Genomic DNA, 17,337 nt, shown 5'->3' with positions numbered 1-17,337 from the left:
AAAAAATATAATGATAGTTTTATTATTATAATTAATATATAATGATAAATCTAATTATTCATTAAGAATATATCTACTTTAGCCGTTTTAGAAACTAAACTATTAACACATGTTTATAACATGATAACATAGACAACTCTCTAAACTTATTAAATATAACATGTTTTCTATTTTGATGTTGTTCATATAACCGTTAATGTAAACAACTCCAACCAATAATATTGTTTGACCTGCACAAAATGATTAAACCACTGAAAAGAGAACGTCCACATCAGCATGAAAGTGATTAAGAGAATGCAAACAATTGAAACAACCAGAAAACACTATACCTAGAGGATGAAACAAAAATTATAACCGATACAACTTGGAATGAATGAAAATGAAACTATAGAGTTTAAAACCTCTTACGTCACATTAAAATAAGAATTGGTCTTCACTTGTGAAAGTTCAAATAATTATAATTCTAGTTCCAATTAGAATGTTCAAGCTAGTTATATTATTCAAAATAATAAATTAATGATTTAAGCTTAAAAATAATAAGAAACTTGTGAAAGTTAAAATAATTATAATTATAGTTCCAGTTAGAAATTTAAAATAGTTATATTATTTAAATTAATAAATTAACTAGAAATTTCGAAATGTTATATTATTTAAATTAATAAATTAAATAATTAAGCTAAAAACTAATAAGAATATGAAAAATAAGAAAAATTATATAAAATCATGGAGAATGTGACAAATCAGCAAAATCATAGTTATATTATTTAAATTAATAAATTAATTAGAAATTTCGAAATAGTTATATTATTTCAGTTAATAAATTAAATATTTAAGTTAAAAATAATAAGAATATGAAAAATAAGCAAAAATTATTTAAAATCATGGAGAATGTGACAAATCAGCAAAATCACTTCATAAATAATAGTATAGATAAGTGAGGTGGAAATTGGTAAATGAAAAAAATGAAGTATTGTAAGAAACCGAAAACTATACGCAGTATGTAGGTTTGGAATTTATAAATTCATAATCCATTAGATACAGGGTAAGTACAAGTATGTGTTAAAAGCCTATAATATTATAAATTTGTTTTTGAGAAAAGAGAGAGAAGGGAAGAAGATGAGAGAGGAGACCAGACATAATTGAGTTCCACCGAAAAGTGCAAAGAGGGGCGGTGAAATTCTCGAATACGATCATACAATAGTGTTTTCTGGGTATACAGTCAATAATGGTTGGTGGGTTATACAAATTTATATTCTATTTTTATAACCAATCAATTATTCTTTTTTTTTTGGGCAACAAAATTATTCATTTTAAAAAATCATTCGTTCCTCACCTTCTCTATTTATATTAAATCATTAAAATGAACTGGGCCACTGAAGAAGCCGAAAGACGTTAGATATAACCCACTCGTGGACATCCTCCTTTTATTTTCTCTTTGAAAAATAATCGAGCTATATATCTAAAAAAAGTTATCGTAAGAACTGTATTTCATTTTTCTTCTCAATTATCTTTAGTGGAGAATACTTCTTTTTACATGTTAAATGTTTCGTCGCGTATTCAGAAAAGTTTTTCAAAGCGTGGATAAACTAAAATAAAAAGGGAAGAAAAAATATTGTAAACCCTCCATTTTAAAGATGTGCATTTTAAAGAAACTTTAGGAGTATATAAGTACTTATTAATTACATAAAGACAAAAGCTACGACGAGAACTGTTTTTTATCATTACGCATTAAGAGGCTAATTAGAGTTTATTAATAATACTAATCCTAGTATGATAATCAGGTTTGGATTCAAGGGTGTAGTGACGGCGACACTAGCACAACCCTCGAAGCTAAAAATGATAGTCTATTACAAATAACAAACTATTGAGATTAACTAGTACTTCATCTATTCTACAAAAATAAAACTTTTTACTATTTTCACACATATTAAAAAAACACATTAAACTACCATAATAAATATATCGTTTTCTGTAATTTTTAATTTTTAATAATTTTTAACCAATAGTAATTCAATAAAATCAATTAATTTTTTTGAAATTTACAATTTTCATAGAAAACACAAAAAATACATTTTTGTAAAACAAATTTTTTTTCTAAAAAGTCTATCATTAAATTAAGCAACGGAAGGAGTAGTCATTAATTATATCTGCATTAAACAATAATACGATAGACTGATATTTACAAGGTTAACCAAGTTCATGGACCTTGTGAACACTGTCTTTACATTGCTATGTTCCAAGATTAAACCGTTTGGACGTGAACTTTAACTACACACTAGATCTTGACCCGCGCCCATGCGCGGGTGTTTGATTTAACTTGCGTTCAATGTAAATTTATAAACCATAGATTTTATAAAATATCCATTTATATTTTTATGTTTTGTAAAATATATTTAGAGTATAATATATTATATTAAAATAGATGTTTGATAATATTTTTTTATATGTACGTAATATTATATATATAATTTTATAACTTAATGCAATTTGATGTAATTGTAATATTCATATATTAACCTATTGATATTTTTGTTGTTTATTTATTTAAAAATTATTTAACTTTTTACAGTACGGTTTTATGAATTATTATAAATTTTATGATATTTAGTTTTTTTTGAAAATTGTATTGTAGCAGATTAATATATATGGAGTGATTGGTTGGGCTTTATCTCTCTACTTTAGTTTTATTTATTTTTAAATCACTAAATTTTATCAATCATGCTGTAGCTTTACTTTTAAAACTTAAAGTCTATTCAGCGACTATATGAGTCTCTTTGTTGTTGCCAAAAAAAAAAGTTAAAGTTTTTATTTAGTTTTATTAATCATGCTTTGGCTTTATTTTTAAAGCTACAACCAAAAAAATAAAGCAAAACTTTTTCTTATGTATTTTAGACAAAAACTCTACATCTTCCTTTTATAGGCTGTAGAATCTGTAAATGAAAAAACAAAATATCTATAATATCAAACAAATTATATAATCAAAATAAAAACTTTTATAAATATTTTAATTTTTATTTTGAGTGTTTTTAAATTATTAAGATATTTAATTTACAATAAATTTTAAATTACAATAAATTTTAATATAAATGATTTTAATTGATATAAAATAATAATTTTATATATACGACACATATTTCATATATTTTATTTTAAAATATTTACAGCCTACAACTTACATCTACAACAAATTTAACTACAACAAAAGTCTCTACAGAAAAAGTCTACAGTAACAACTTTACAGCTACAACCGATTTATCTACACCTAAACATCTACAGCTAAATTTTTAAAGCCACAATCAAATCAATCATCACCATACTATATATTACAGTTTGTGTTTTTATTTTCAGCAAAAATAAATTACAATTCATTGTAATTTAATTTTTTGTTTTTAAGTGAAGTGACATATTTGTAAATAAGAAAGAAATGCAAAGCAACTGTGTTCTAGATTTGCAAACTCCAACTGTAACCAATGAATTAAATAGATGCAATTAGGTGATTAACCAATGAATTAAAATTCACCTATTAATTAGGAACAAAATCTGCGTGGATCCGATTTTAATTAGGTGACAGGAAACAAAATATTGATTAAACATTTTTAAACATTAATATAGGAATGGCATGGCTTGTAATTATCAAAGTAAATTAAGGGTTAATTTAAATTTGTACTTCAGTTTTAATAGATTAGATGTACAGATGTACTGTGATAACGTTTCGACCAGCTCATAACTACGAAGAGGATTTTTTTTTTCTTACACTATGAAGAGGTTATTCATGGACTATTTATGTGTATTTATTAAGGGATATGTATCCCACATTGGAAAATCAATGGGACATTAAGTAATATATAAAGGGTTAGGGCCAATCCACTAATTGCCAATTGGTTTTAAGTTGGAAGCCCATAATAAACCTGAATCTAACATGGTATCAGAGCCCAGATCCTAATAAGTTAAACCCCTAATTAATATTAACCCTATCCGACCGGGTATATAGGTCGTAATTGACTCGCTCGACCGAGTATAACTGTCTTAAGAAGTTTCCGAGATTTCTGGCCGATAAGAGCCATCATCTCGAGGAGGGGTATTAAGGGATATGTATCCCACATTGGAAAATCAATGGGACATTAAGTAATATATAAAGGGTTAGGGCCAATCCACTAATTGCCAATTGGTTTTAAGTTGGAAGCCCATAATAAACCTGAATCTAACAGTATTCGTCATTTCAACATATACCGGCTGGCTAATATTTTTTCTGCTTAAAACCAAAAGAGTTTTTGCTAAGAGTTTCTGCTTAAAACCAAAAGAGTTTCGTTCTAAAAGAAGAGATTTATTCACGAACTTAATTAATCTACTGAATTATGACTATTATTGTTACCCTGATTCAATTTGCCATGATGAACATATGCCCATATCCACCTTGCATGTCTTAAACTGTACCACACAGATGAGCCTATGCGTACGCACTATTATTTGAAACAATCGAGATATTTTTAAATTTTAATTCCAAATTAAATTAATAGAGTATTTGATGTACAAGCCAATCATATACATATGATGAGGATGATAAATTTTGATTTAGAAATTATTTATGTGGATACTCTCATGCATGCCGCATCCATGGTATTCGTTCCCAAATATTATGTGACCATAGATTTGTCCAAGGTAAATTCTCAAATATAATATATATGTATATGTTATAATGATAAATAATAATCACTTACACATGAGGAAATTCAATAAAATAAAAGTGTCTGACAAACATGAACCGATTTAAAAGAAAAGCAGATCATATAAGATCCAAATGTCAATTTTGTTAGATAATTTTACATATGAATGATAAAAAAAGATAACTAAACCGAATATAGAAGAGAAAGATTTCTTAAAAGGAAAAATGAAACAAAAATATAGATCAATTACAAAAAAAAAAATTCAAAAACTCGAACGGAGAGTAGAATTATACTGCCCGAGTCTCATGCTAGCTGATAACGTCATCAGTTTGGTGAGTCTATTTTTCTACAAACAAACAAAAATCAAAAAGACAATAAAAGAAGAAGAAAAACGAAAAGAAACCAAACAAAAACCCCGCAAGTAAACTTTCACTACACTCCACTTGTTTAAATTAATAGTATGAAAAAGGGATAATAAGAACATTACGGAGTCGGTTTCCACTTCCTATAAGCCCACGACCTTGCAGTATATATAAAGGAACCAGCCTTGTCTGCTTTTGCTGCATTAACATTTCCAAGAAGCATTCTAAACTTAGTGAGTGCGACTCTCTACTTTACATACTTTATCTCAACACTCACCTCAAAATCACCAAAAAGAAAACATGTTCTGTCCAACAAAAATGTTTGTTTCTTCTTATACTCGCAACCATATCCTCTTCTTCATTGCACTAATTCTCACGTTAACCTCTTTAACTGAATCTCGATACCATCACCACAAAGAGAAACACAAACACAATAGCCATAACCATCACTCCTCAAAACCAGAGCCACCATCTTCCTCAATCTCTCAGCCTCCTACTCCTCCTCCAGGCCCCAATGACTCACCGTCACCTTCGCTGCCACCGTCACCTACAGACGAGCCTGAAGAAGATAACAATGGATTCTACAACGTGAGAAAGTTTGGTGCGGTCGGAGATGGTGTCACGGACGACACGGAAGCATTCAAAACTGCGTGGGACTCTTCATGTAGTAACCAGAACGACACCGTTTCAGTTTTGTTTGTTCCTTACGGCTACACATTCATGATTCACTCTACTATATTTACCGGTCCTTGCCACTCTTACCAAATATTACAAGTATTATTTCTCTTCTTAATAAAATATTAAAGGTCTTCGATATACTATCTAGCTAATTAATTGGGTCAAATGAGATTTTGTTTTTCTTATAACCATTTTTATATAATAGGTGGACGGGACCATTATAACACCAGATGGACCAGAATCGTGGCCAAGTAATATAAGTAAAAGACAGTGGCTTGTCTTCTATAGAGTCAACGGAATGGCTCTGAAAGGTGCCGGAGTTATTGACGGCCGGGGACAAAAATGGTGGGATCTTCCCTGCAAACCTCACCGGGTAATTAATTAAACTTTTAAAAATATTATACTAATCATTCAGACTGTTTTAACAAATGCCACGAGCTAGAGAAAATACTTAAGAAATTGTAGCAAATATCTCCAAGTTAGTTTGATTTATTACCTTATTTTCAAATGAATGTAAAACTCTTCAATAGAGAAGTAACGAGTTATTTTTAAATTCCCTACAGTCCGTCAACAAATCTGCAATTTTTGCTGGTCCCTGCGACAGCCCCATTGTAAGTTAGCTTACGACTTATTTGCTTATGTTTATTTTAATTAATTCGGTAAATAATAATGAATTAAATTGCATGCAGGCTTTGAGGTTCTTTATGAGCTCGAATCTAACGGTGGAAGGTCTAATGATAAAAAACAGCCCGCAGTTTAATTTCAGATTCGACGGATGCCAAGGCGTTCACGTCGAGTCCCTTCACATCACTGCTCCACCGTTAAGTCCCAACACTGACGGCATCCACATTGAAAATTCTAACTCCGTTACCATCTACAACTCCGTCATCTCCAACGGTATACACAAAAAGTTATAAATCCATTAAACAACCGCTATAAAGTTCCAAAAAACGGGAGCCCTCTAAAATATAATTTATTTTGTAATTAAAGGGTCAGATAGATTGTGTAATATGTTTATAATTGAACTTGACAGAAAAACATCACTTAAATAATAAGGAGAAAACTAGAGCTTGACCCGCGCACCCGCGCAGGTGTTAGTTTTTTGATAAATGAATATTTATTTGTATAAGTGATAATATATATTTTAAAATTTACCCGTTTAATTTTTTTTTAATATGACATTTATAAACACAATAATTTTATAGTTTATATTGAGTAGTTTTATTTTATCATGTAAACCCTTAATTATATCATCCATTTATTTAGAATACGACCTGTAAAATCACACAAATGTATTTTTATTTTTTATGGATCAAAATTTTATGATTATATATAATAAAATTATTGTATAAACTGTTTTTATGGATCAAAATTTTATGATTATGTATAATGAAATTGTTGTATACTATTTATTACGTATATGTGGAATTAGTAAAATAATTACCGTATAATGTATGTAATTACGAAATGTATATATGGAATTAATTATTTTCAAATACACATATGTATAATAAAAAGGAAAAGACAAAAAAATATTAAAAGTTAGGTTTATTAATTATTATTGCCATGATTTTTTAGTTAGAATTTGATTTTAGAAATACATTAATTGAAGAGAAAAGACAAAAATCCTAAAAGATAGGTTAATTAATAACTTCAGTGGCATGCCATTGTAAATATAGTGGAAAACTAAGGGATAATCTAATTTTGTACTCCTATTTTAATAGATTAGATTGCCATGATTTTTTAGTTAGAATTTGATTTTGGAAATACATTAATTGAAGAGAAAAGACAAAAATACTAAAAGATAGGTTAATTAATAACTTCAGTGGCATTCCATTGTAAATATAGTAGAAAACTAAGGGATAATCTAATTTTGTACTCCTATTTTAATAGATTAGATATAGATTAATTTAAAAACTAGAAGAAAATATGGATTTCAACAGAACTATTTAGAGATGATTCTTGTCTGAATAATTAAACTCATGCTTCCATTTTGCAGGAGATGATTGTGTATCGATTGGTTCGGGATCCTACGATGTTGATATTCGGAATCTCACTTGTGGACCCGGTGGCCATGGAATTAGGTCTATATATCACTCTTAATTTATTTTTTGTTAATTAATCAAAAACATTTGTTATTAACAGATCCCAATAAAAAAGTCATAAAAAACTGTTATTAACTTCATTATATACTAAATTTTCAGTATTGGAAGTTTGGGCAACCACAACTCACACGCATGCGTATCAAACATAACTGTAAGAGACTCCATCATAAAATATTCCGACAACGGAGTTCGGATCAAAACGTGGCAAGGTGGTTCTGGTTCGGTCTCAGGCGTGACATTTAACAACATCCACGTGGAGTCAGTCCGTAACCCAATAATCATTGACCAATACTATTGCATGACCAAAGATTGTTCTAATAAAACATCTGCGGTTTTTGTATCTGATATTGCATACCAAGGCATCAAAGGAACTTACGATATTCGAAGTCCTCCAATGCATTTTGGATGCAGCGATGCAATTCCATGCACAAATCTAACTCTTTCGGGCATCGAGTTGCTTCCTGCAAAGGGCGACATCGTTCTGGATCCGTTTTGTTGGAATGCTTATGGACTTGCGGAAGAGCTTTCGATTCCTCCGGTTTGGTGTCTCATGTCAGATCCTCCCACGGCGTTGCAAGGTGCTCTTGTTGACAAGTGCGGTTCACCGTGATTTGCATCTTCGGATCAATAATTGAGTTAGACAATATTCTAAACTTTTAACGAGATTTTAGAGGGAAATGTATATAAGTTTGAGGAGAGTCATATTATTGATTCTTCATTAAGGAGTGGTATGTTTTATTTGCCTCCCAACTATTTAAAAGTCGTGTTTAAGTTTCATATGCTGATTTATGAAGTGTTTGTTTTACTAATGATGGAGTAATTAATATAATTAAGATTGTGTTTTAGCTTCAGTATGTTATATGTCACTATGGATACAACTTTTCTTATACTCATATTACTATTGTACCGTAGACTAGACCAGTAGTATAGTGCCGTCATGTACCAGTACAAGTGGCATGTTCAGTGTTAACATTAAACTGCAACATCGAATCGTAAAAAAAGTCTAACAGCTTCCTTAGAAAATAGTTTATTATTTTAATTTGAGATAATATTGTTACCTGTTTAATTTTAAAATAACTCAATATATAGGTTAAAATTTTACCATCTCACAGTAAAAAAAAATCTTAAATAAAAAAGGAAATGTGTCGTATGGTTAAATAGAAGTCATAAACAATTAAAACGGTCGTAGAATGCAACAATATTTTGGTTTTGTCTATATCTAATATGTCGTCTTCTTTTTTTTTTACAAACAATATATCTAATATGTCACTATCTTCTTTTGTTGTTGTTGAAATATGTCTTTATCTAATATAGTGGGTCCGATTGGTAATTGTTGTAGCTTTAAAAATTTTGCTGTAGTATAAAATCTGTAGACTTTTTGCTGTGGCTTTAGATTTTATTGCTGTAGAATTTTATTGAAGCATTAAAAAATTGCTTTGGATATTTGGCTCTGCAGAGCACTTGTATAGCTGTAGGTTATTTTAAGAGCTGTGGTTTCAAAAAAAATTTAAAGCTTGATTGCTCTGAATTTGGTGCTGTAGAAATAAATAGGGCTGTGGACAGCATCTACAGCAACTACCAATCACTTCCAGTATCATCTAAGCTAAATGCTTGGTGCACTTAAATATGATATATAAACTAGTGGATTATATTAGTAGAAAGTAGAAAGAATATTCCAACTTTTGGATGTTGTCTTGGTCTCTTGGTAGGTCGAACTAATAAATATATAACTGAATTAATGTTTAGATATTATATTAAATCATATATGCTCATTTGTCTCTCGACGTGTACCTTTCATAGTCAAGGAAATGTATTAGTTAAATCATTAGCCAAAAAATAGATAATGATGATAAGGGAATCATATGGTTTTAAGTTAAATGTTTTGTATTTGATCCATGTCATATATTTACGTTATCTAGTATTATTTTGAAGCTACCGATGTATTTTTTATAGAGATGTTAAACCTTTTGACTATGTAAAAGATTTTAATATCAGTGAAATTAATATGCGATCCGCTAGGTCATTACAGGCAAAACTCGAGTTATATATAACATCTGTTGAAATGATCATTGAACCGATTTTTTATTGAATAAATTTAAAACTCATTCCCTCAAAAATTGACCGGTTGAATCATCATTAACCGAATAAAGATTAATTGAGTGTTTGTAAACAAACGTGGAAAATGTATTGTTAATTTTTTTAAATCCTCTATTTTACAACAAAATAATAACGAATATGATAACCTGAAAATTTTCGTGGATTAATATGATAACCCGCAAATTTCCATTTTTTAACCATACAATTTCCTTTTTAAACCATACAACTTTCTTTTTCCCCTCTTTTCCAACGAACTTTGTCCTACGGCGATTAATTATTCCGTGTCGAGTTCCTTTTTACTTTTGTACTTCTGAAGTTTTTTGTGCATTTATTTGTTCTTGTGTGTGTTAAGATTTTGAAAGTTGATATGATCAACTTGTTTAAAGTTTACATGGTTCTCCTAGGCACGCTCAGCCACTAGAGTACCTATGTCTTCATTTATACATAAATATAAATGTATGCATGCATAGCCATTGAACCTATCAATTGCTAGCGCTGGTGATTCAAGACTTACATTTTAATGTAACTAAAGTAATAATCAGCCCCTGTGATTTAATTTTCTAATCTCCAGTACAGTAAATAAAAACCATATCATTTTCACCTAGAAATATGCATGTTCTAAGTAACTTGGGCATAAAGATGTAAATTCTAATTATGGAAATCTGTCACGCGTATGTGTCTTTCATATATACGTATATGTATATTATATGCAATTATACAACCAAAGAAATATTTTACTTCCTTTTTGAGGTTAAGGAAAACTGAAAAAGCTTACAAGGCCACCCGAAGATTCTAAGTTCTGGTTCTCGTTTTCTGTAAATACTAAATAAATAAAGATATATGTTACAATATTATATAGTTTATCAACAAATGGAGAAGTTTGGTGGGTCGCAATTGGAATGTTAGACATACCCACCTCCGATTCTCTCCCCTTTTTCGGTGTGACCACGTAATCCCAGTTTAACGTATCTAGCACTCAATATATAACTATATACTTGGTTCAGTAATCAGTAATAAATCTGCAAATCTGTATATGTAATATGCCTATTCCAGTAACCTGAACTCATATTTTACTTTTTTTTTTTTGTGTCAAGAGAACTCATATTTTACAAGGTACGTAAAAGAACTCATAATATATAAATATGGACGCATTACCTTTTCCTTTGTTGTTAATTTGAAGGTATCTAGGACTTTTGATATTAATTTGGAGGTATTTCAAACATATATAGAATGACCAAATTAATTTTTAAATGAAATTATAGTCCACAGATATTTTATATTTCCAGATATTCAAATGAGATCTAAAGCATGATCATATATCTGCATGACCAGGCATGTTTTGTCGATCCATTATTTTGCATTTGCATCGATATGTTTCAAATCAAATTTACTTAAGCGTATATATAGTAGACACATTTCAAGTATATATTAGACACATATATAAGAGTTATTAATCATCAGAAGTTTCCTTAAAATGACCAATCAAGTTAGAAAAAGTTAAATGAAACAAGTGAGTGGACATTAAGCATACCCTTGTTTTATTGGTTAGCTCATAAATTATAAAGATTCTCCTTCTCTCGCTTTTCTGCATTGTCTCCTCTATCTATGACCGACTCTATTCCCACCACACTCACACCCTCTCATTAGGTAATTCCCAATTCTAGTTAGACGAAGCGTATCAAATATGTCTACTTTAGTTATCAATGAATGCTCCTAAACTACTTGTGTTTCGCGCACATTCTATTATATTAGTCTTTTTTTTTGTCACAGAAATACTTAATTAAAAGAGCCAAAAAACAGCCCAAGCCCAAGAAGGGTCCAATTACAAATGAGAGTTTCTGAGTACGGCCTTTGCTAATGCATCTGCCTCCTCATTGTTCTCTCTCGAGACATGAAAAAAATCTAAAGAAACAAAAGCAGAGGAAAGATTGTGAATGTCTTTGATGATTCCTTGTAGCTCCTTCCTCTGTATTTTGTGAGTAATTGCTCTAATGAGCGTTAAGTTGTCTGAGCAGCACCAGAGATTCGAGATCCCTTGATTCGCCGCCATGAATAGACCTTTTCTGATCGCCAGCGCCTCCCCGACTAGAGGTGAATTGACAAAGTCCTGTACCGATGATCCTCTCCTAACCTCCGATGTCGACTCTCCCTTGATTACCCATGCAAGTCCGGCTCTGAATCGGGTAGCTTCCCACGTTGCGTCCGACATACAAACCGCGATATTGGGATGTGGCACTTCGTTGAGTCTATCGTTCAGTGGTGGAGAGTAAGTCTTTTGACTTTTAGCTGTCGATACTTGTGCTTCACTCCACTCTCGTGCTAAAGCTATACTCTTTGTTGCTAAGTTTTCAGGGAGATCGCCCTTGCCTTCGAAGATGAGCGAATTGCGGTCCTTCCAGATAGTCCAACACACCCACGAGATGATATTGTGTGAGACTCCACTTGGCGGTAGGCATATGGCTGATCGGAACCGGACCACTGCAGTTTTGAAAGTGTCTGTGACAGCTATGTGAACTGTTTCTTTTAGCGGGATTCTGCTCCAGATCTTTTGTGCAAACGGACACAGGAAGAAAATATGGATAGGAGATTCAATACTCTTGCACCGAGGGCATTTGACTTCTGTGGTGACTCCTCTTCTTTGGAGATTTTCTCCCAGTGGCAGGGCATCTTGGAGAATCGACCAAAGGAAAGCTTTCATCTTGGGTGAACAGCAGGTAGACCAAACATCTTTTATCCAATCAAATTCAATCTCTGGTCTGTTGGTGTGACGGTTTTGAAGTGGACTACTCATAGCATTGTACCCTGATCGTGTAGAATATACTCCTGAAGGAAGCGGTTGCCAAACGTAGCTGTCCTCTACTCCTCTCTGGCTGGGTTTTAGGCATTGAATCTGATCAGTGAATCCAGGTAAGAATCTTTCAATTCTCTGCTTGTTCCACTTGAGATCATCCGTAAGTAAATCAGATACACGAAGATCTAGAGCTTCTTCCTGAATAGGTCCAAAAGGTTTAATGTTTTCATCTAGCGAAATCCATGAGTCTTTCCAAACCTTTGTAGATAAGCCATTTCCTATAGCCCTGCCTAGATGTTCGCGTAGTAGGTTCCTGCCATGTAGGATTCCCCTCCAGCCATGAGAACTTACTGAGGGTAGCTCCACCTCTAGAAAGCTTTGTTTGTGACAATACTTCCCCTTGAGGACTCTTGCAAGTAGACAGTCTGGTACTGTGATGATTCTCCATGCAATCTTAGCTAGAAGGGCTTGATTAAATAGCTGAATATCTCTGAGACCTAGGCCTCCCTCTGCTTTTGATTTCGTTAATCTGCTCCATGCTACCCAACTCATTTTTCTCTTGTTGTCTGGTCCATCCCACCAGAAACGAGTTAATGCCGATTGAATTCTCTTACACAAGCTAACTGGCAGTTCAAAACATGACATTGTGTAGGTCGGGATTGCAGTGAGAACCGACTTCAGCATTGTCAGCTTTCCAGCTCTCGAGAGACAGCGGGATGACCAGCTTACCGCTCTTTGACGGATCCTATCTACAATGGATGTAAACAGGTCTCGCTTCTTCCGTCCAAAGTGTTCTGGTACTCCAAGATACTTTCCTTCTCCTCCCTCTTTATGAATTCCAAGAATTGCTTTGGCTTCTTCCTTCATCTCCACAGGAGTTTTCTTTGAGAATGTAACCGCTGATTTACTCTTGTTTATTTGTTGGCCTGATGCTTCTTCATACAGTGTGAGAATTCTCTGAAGGGCCTTACAAGAGTTCGCTGAAGCAGAGCAGAAGAACATTGTGTCGTCTGCAAATAATAGGTGATTAATTCTTGGACAACCTCTTGCTACTCTAATCCCCTCTAGAGAGCCTTCTCTCGCTGCCTTCTTGCATAAACCGGATAGAACTTCCCCACATAGGATGAAAATATAAGGGGATAAAGGGTCTCCCTGTTTGATTCCTCTACTAGGTTTAACTAGACCATAGACATTATCATTGATGAGGTAGGAATAGGATACAGTCGAAATGCATTCCATAATCCACCCAACCCATTTGCTGTGAAAGCCTAGCCTTGTCAACACTTGCTCAACAAAGTTCCATTCAATCCTATCATAGGCTTTAGACATATCAGTCTTGACTGCCATAGAACATTGTAGAGTTGCTGTGGAAGTTTTTAGATACTGCAGAACTTCATGAGTAATCAGAACATTATCTGTAATTGATCTTCCCGGAATGAAAGCATACTGGTTTTCGGAGATAATAGGACTTAGCACCTTTTTCAGCCGTAGAGAAAGCAGTTTGGAGATGATCTTATAATAGATGTTACATAAGGCAATAGGTCGAAAGTCTTCTGCTCTTTTTGCATCCAAGTTCTTGGGGATTAGTCTGACGTAAGTGTGGTTTATTGACTTTGCCAGGATTCCCGTGGAGAAGAACTGCTGGATTTCTTGGGTTATGGCTGGTCCTGTTACCTCCCAGTTAGACTGGAAGAAAGCAGCAGAGAAACCATCTGGGCCAGGTGCTTTGTCCGGATGGATCGCAAAGGTCGCTACCTTAATCTCCTTACTAGATGGTAGTTGGATTAGAGTCTCATTCTTCTTATCAGTAATGCAGGGGGCGAGGGCTTCCTGGACTGTGTTATTTCCTTTTGCGGGTATCGAAGTGAAGAGCTGGGAGTAGTACTTGCATAATACCTCTGATATGTGTTCCTCTTCATAACAAGGTAGTCCATCCTCATCTTCCAGCACCGTCAGTCTATTCTTTGCTTTTCTTCCTTTGGTAGATGCATGAAAATAACCAGTATTTGCATCTCCTAGAGATAGCCATAATTGCCTACTTCTTTGTCTCCAAAAGTTCTCTTCATCCTTGTAAGTCTTTAGGAGTTTAGAGTTTATCTCTCTAATGAGGGAGTCATTAGGAATAGGATTGGACATCGCTGCGTCTAACTCTTCTTTTAACTGTTCCAAGGCAAGTCTGCTGTTTTCTTGGAAGGCTTTACTCCACCTACAAATTGCTCTTCGGCACATAGACAGCTTTTCTTCAACCTGAAGGTGAGCGTTGCTTTCCCACAACTCCTTTATGATCTCCTTAATTTCTTGGTTATCTTTTAGCCGTCTATCAAACCTGAATATGCCATTTCCTTTCTTTTTTCGTGTGTCCAGGAACGATATCAGAGGGCGATGATCGGAGCCCTCATAGCGGATATACTGGCTACGACAGGAGGGAAACAGGTCTGACCATTCAGTGTTGCAAACAGCTCTGTCCAATCTACATTGTACCAGGTGCGAGTGTCTTGTTCCCCTCCATGAGAGGAAACTCCCACAATGCTTTAGGTCAAATAGGTCATGCTTTGATAGGAACGTCCTGAATGCACAAAAAGAACCTTCTGCTCGCTCAGGTCCTCCACACTTCTCTGAATTATCAATGATCTCATTAAAATCGCCTGTAAGGAACCAGGGGTAGAGTTGTTGTAATGGAGCGTAGATAGGTTGTCCCACACCTCTTGTCTTCTAGTCTGGTCAGGCTCTCCATAAACAAAGGTGGTATGGAAATTAACCCCTTTGTTTGAAATGACTGTATCAATATATCTCTATTATATTAGTCTAATCCTCTATTTTGAATCAACAAAATAAGAATTTAGCGGTAACATTTTTTGTCACTGCGACTGCGAGTTCATTCTCAAATAAATTATCATCGTCGTCTACATTTTTTGAAGGTGAATGAGTTACTGATCAGAGGGGTTATTTAACAAACAAATGTTCAATTACATCACAATTTGGTATTATTATTATTATTATTGTTATTATTTATAACTGAGCCATTTTAGTATTTTACAATAGAATAACTATAAGGCGCGCAGCTCTTGCATGGTTGCATTGCCATTCAATTTATACATTATCCGGATCAAATTAAATTAACTTCAACAAATTCAATGCTAATTATGCCTCTAATGGTTTGTTTCAAGTGATTTTTGATATATCTTTTTGACAAATTTATCTAACCATCTAGTCAAGAGTAATAATATATTTTTCCTAAAAACTAAACGATATACTTTTGCCTTAATACTCGTTGAAAACTTAACAAATGTGTCAGTTAAATCATATTAACTAGCTCCATGCGTAAAAGTTCAAACTTATTCAGCTTTTGCATGCAGCCATTTACCAACATGGTATATATCATATATGTAATACGAATAGGAAAGGGAATATTTACATAAAGGTGAATTCAGGATCCAGAAAGTGAAAAAGTGTGAGAAGAACGAATAAAGGATGCCTTGACCTTAACAGCTTTACTGATTTAAAGGTTTAAAACACTCATTCTTGTAGTTTCATTTGAAAAAGGTTATTATTCTTATGGGTGTGTGGATTCGAAGCGGGAAAGAGTAGTCGTATTCGTATAACCTCAAGGGTCAGACAAAAGTATGATTTACTTTACTTCGCGCAGTCAATTAATAGATTAACTTTCTCACATGTTGAGACTTGAGGTTATGAGAGTGAAACTTTGTGGATCGTGTGCCAAAAGGTTATTACTGTACGAGCAATGCTCTTTGCTAAAACATTAGTTGATATATTCAAGAAAGTTTAAGGAATATGGTGTCTGCCAAAACCCTACCTGCAACAATAAGATTTGAAAAATTATTCATACCTTTAGGCCCATTAGTCTACTGGTCCATATTCTTTGACAACAATCCTAATTGAACCCATTGGGTCATGAATTTCCTCGGATCTGGTCTTTGATAATGTGCGATCGAGAAAGAAGAAAGTTCAATACGTTTAGTCTTTTTCATACATACATGCACGCACTCATCAAACCTTTGACCCCTTCAATTTAAGAATTTAAACGTACGGAAAATAGTTGGTGCGTTGTTTCTTTCTTCGTGTCAAGAATAGTTAAAACTTTTTTAATCACGTTTATTAGACCCAAAAACAACAATTAATTGTGGAAAAAAACAGAGATGATATAATTAGGGTTCATAATTAAAGAACAAAACGAGAAGTTTTCTTTCTTCTTTATATGAATCAATTACTCGTTTATTACAAAACAAGTGGCCGACAACCTGTACAATTTTGATTCGACATATCTTTAGAAAATCTCATCATTCGGACATTGTTTTCTTTTAATAAGACTCACTCTCATTATCATTAGATTCATAAATAATTCCCAGGAAAGTTGATCTAACGGTTCATAAAAGAAAGTTATGTACGATCAGTTCACTGGATCCTTTTTCTCTCGCGACCAACCACGAGCAAAGTAAACGCATCAAGTCAAGGCTGTTGATGATGAGTCTTTTGTGAATTATTTTCCCAAATAGAATGTTTTAAGATTACGTCATCACAATGACGTACGCAAACGTAATCTCGTATAAGCTGCTTCATGTCGTTTTATCTGTCCAAAGCATCATTCGACGCAATGGCAACGTCGGTATCTCCGCGTTCTT

The 17,337-nt window shown here is 33.1% G+C and overlaps 2 protein-coding genes across 2 annotated transcripts; one reads left to right on the top strand and one right to left on the bottom strand.

Annotated features, from left to right (window-relative positions):
- Positions 1-5,249: 5,249 nt before the first annotated feature.
- On the top strand, positions 5,250-8,654 carry LOC106370081 (polygalacturonase At1g48100). The gene is made up of 6 exons (XM_013810150.3): positions 5,250-5,800; positions 5,910-6,077; positions 6,268-6,315; positions 6,394-6,601; positions 7,704-7,788; positions 7,909-8,654. The coding sequence occupies exons 1-6, from the start codon at positions 5,327-5,329 to the stop codon at positions 8,417-8,419; spliced, it is 1,494 nt and encodes a 497-aa protein (XP_013665604.2). The 5' UTR covers positions 5,250-5,326; the 3' UTR covers positions 8,420-8,654.
- Positions 8,655-11,728: 3,074 nt separating this feature from the next.
- LOC125579259 lies at positions 11,729-14,833 on the bottom strand. Its single transcript, XM_048743232.1, has one exon. The coding sequence runs from the start codon at positions 14,831-14,833 to the stop codon at positions 11,729-11,731; it is 3,105 nt and encodes a 1,034-aa protein (XP_048599189.1).
- Between the last annotated feature and the right edge of the window lie 2,504 nt (positions 14,834-17,337).

Source organism: Brassica napus, chromosome A10 (assembly GCF_020379485.1).
Source record: "Brassica napus cultivar Da-Ae chromosome A10, Da-Ae, whole genome shotgun sequence".
Taxonomy (NCBI): domain Eukaryota; kingdom Viridiplantae; phylum Streptophyta; class Magnoliopsida; order Brassicales; family Brassicaceae; genus Brassica; species Brassica napus.
Note: the sequence above shows the minus strand (reverse complement) of the source record. Positions and strands in the feature narration are given on the sequence as shown.

Excerpts from the sequence above, each read along its gene's own strand:
- LOC125579259 (XM_048743232.1), bottom strand. The coding sequence starts at position 14,833 with ATGTCCAATCCTATTCCTAATGACTCCCTCATTAGAGAGATAAACTCT.
- LOC106370081 (XM_013810150.3), top strand. The coding sequence starts at position 5,327 with ATGTTCTGTCCAACAAAAATGTTTGTTTCTTCTTATACTCGCAACCAT. Across the intron at positions 6,078-6,267 it reads TTCCCTGCAAACCTCACCGG|TCCGTCAACAAATCTGCAAT; the intron begins GTAATTAATTAA and ends AATTCCCTACAG. Across the intron at positions 6,602-7,703 it reads CAACTCCGTCATCTCCAACG|GAGATGATTGTGTATCGATT; the intron begins GTATACACAAAA and ends TCCATTTTGCAG.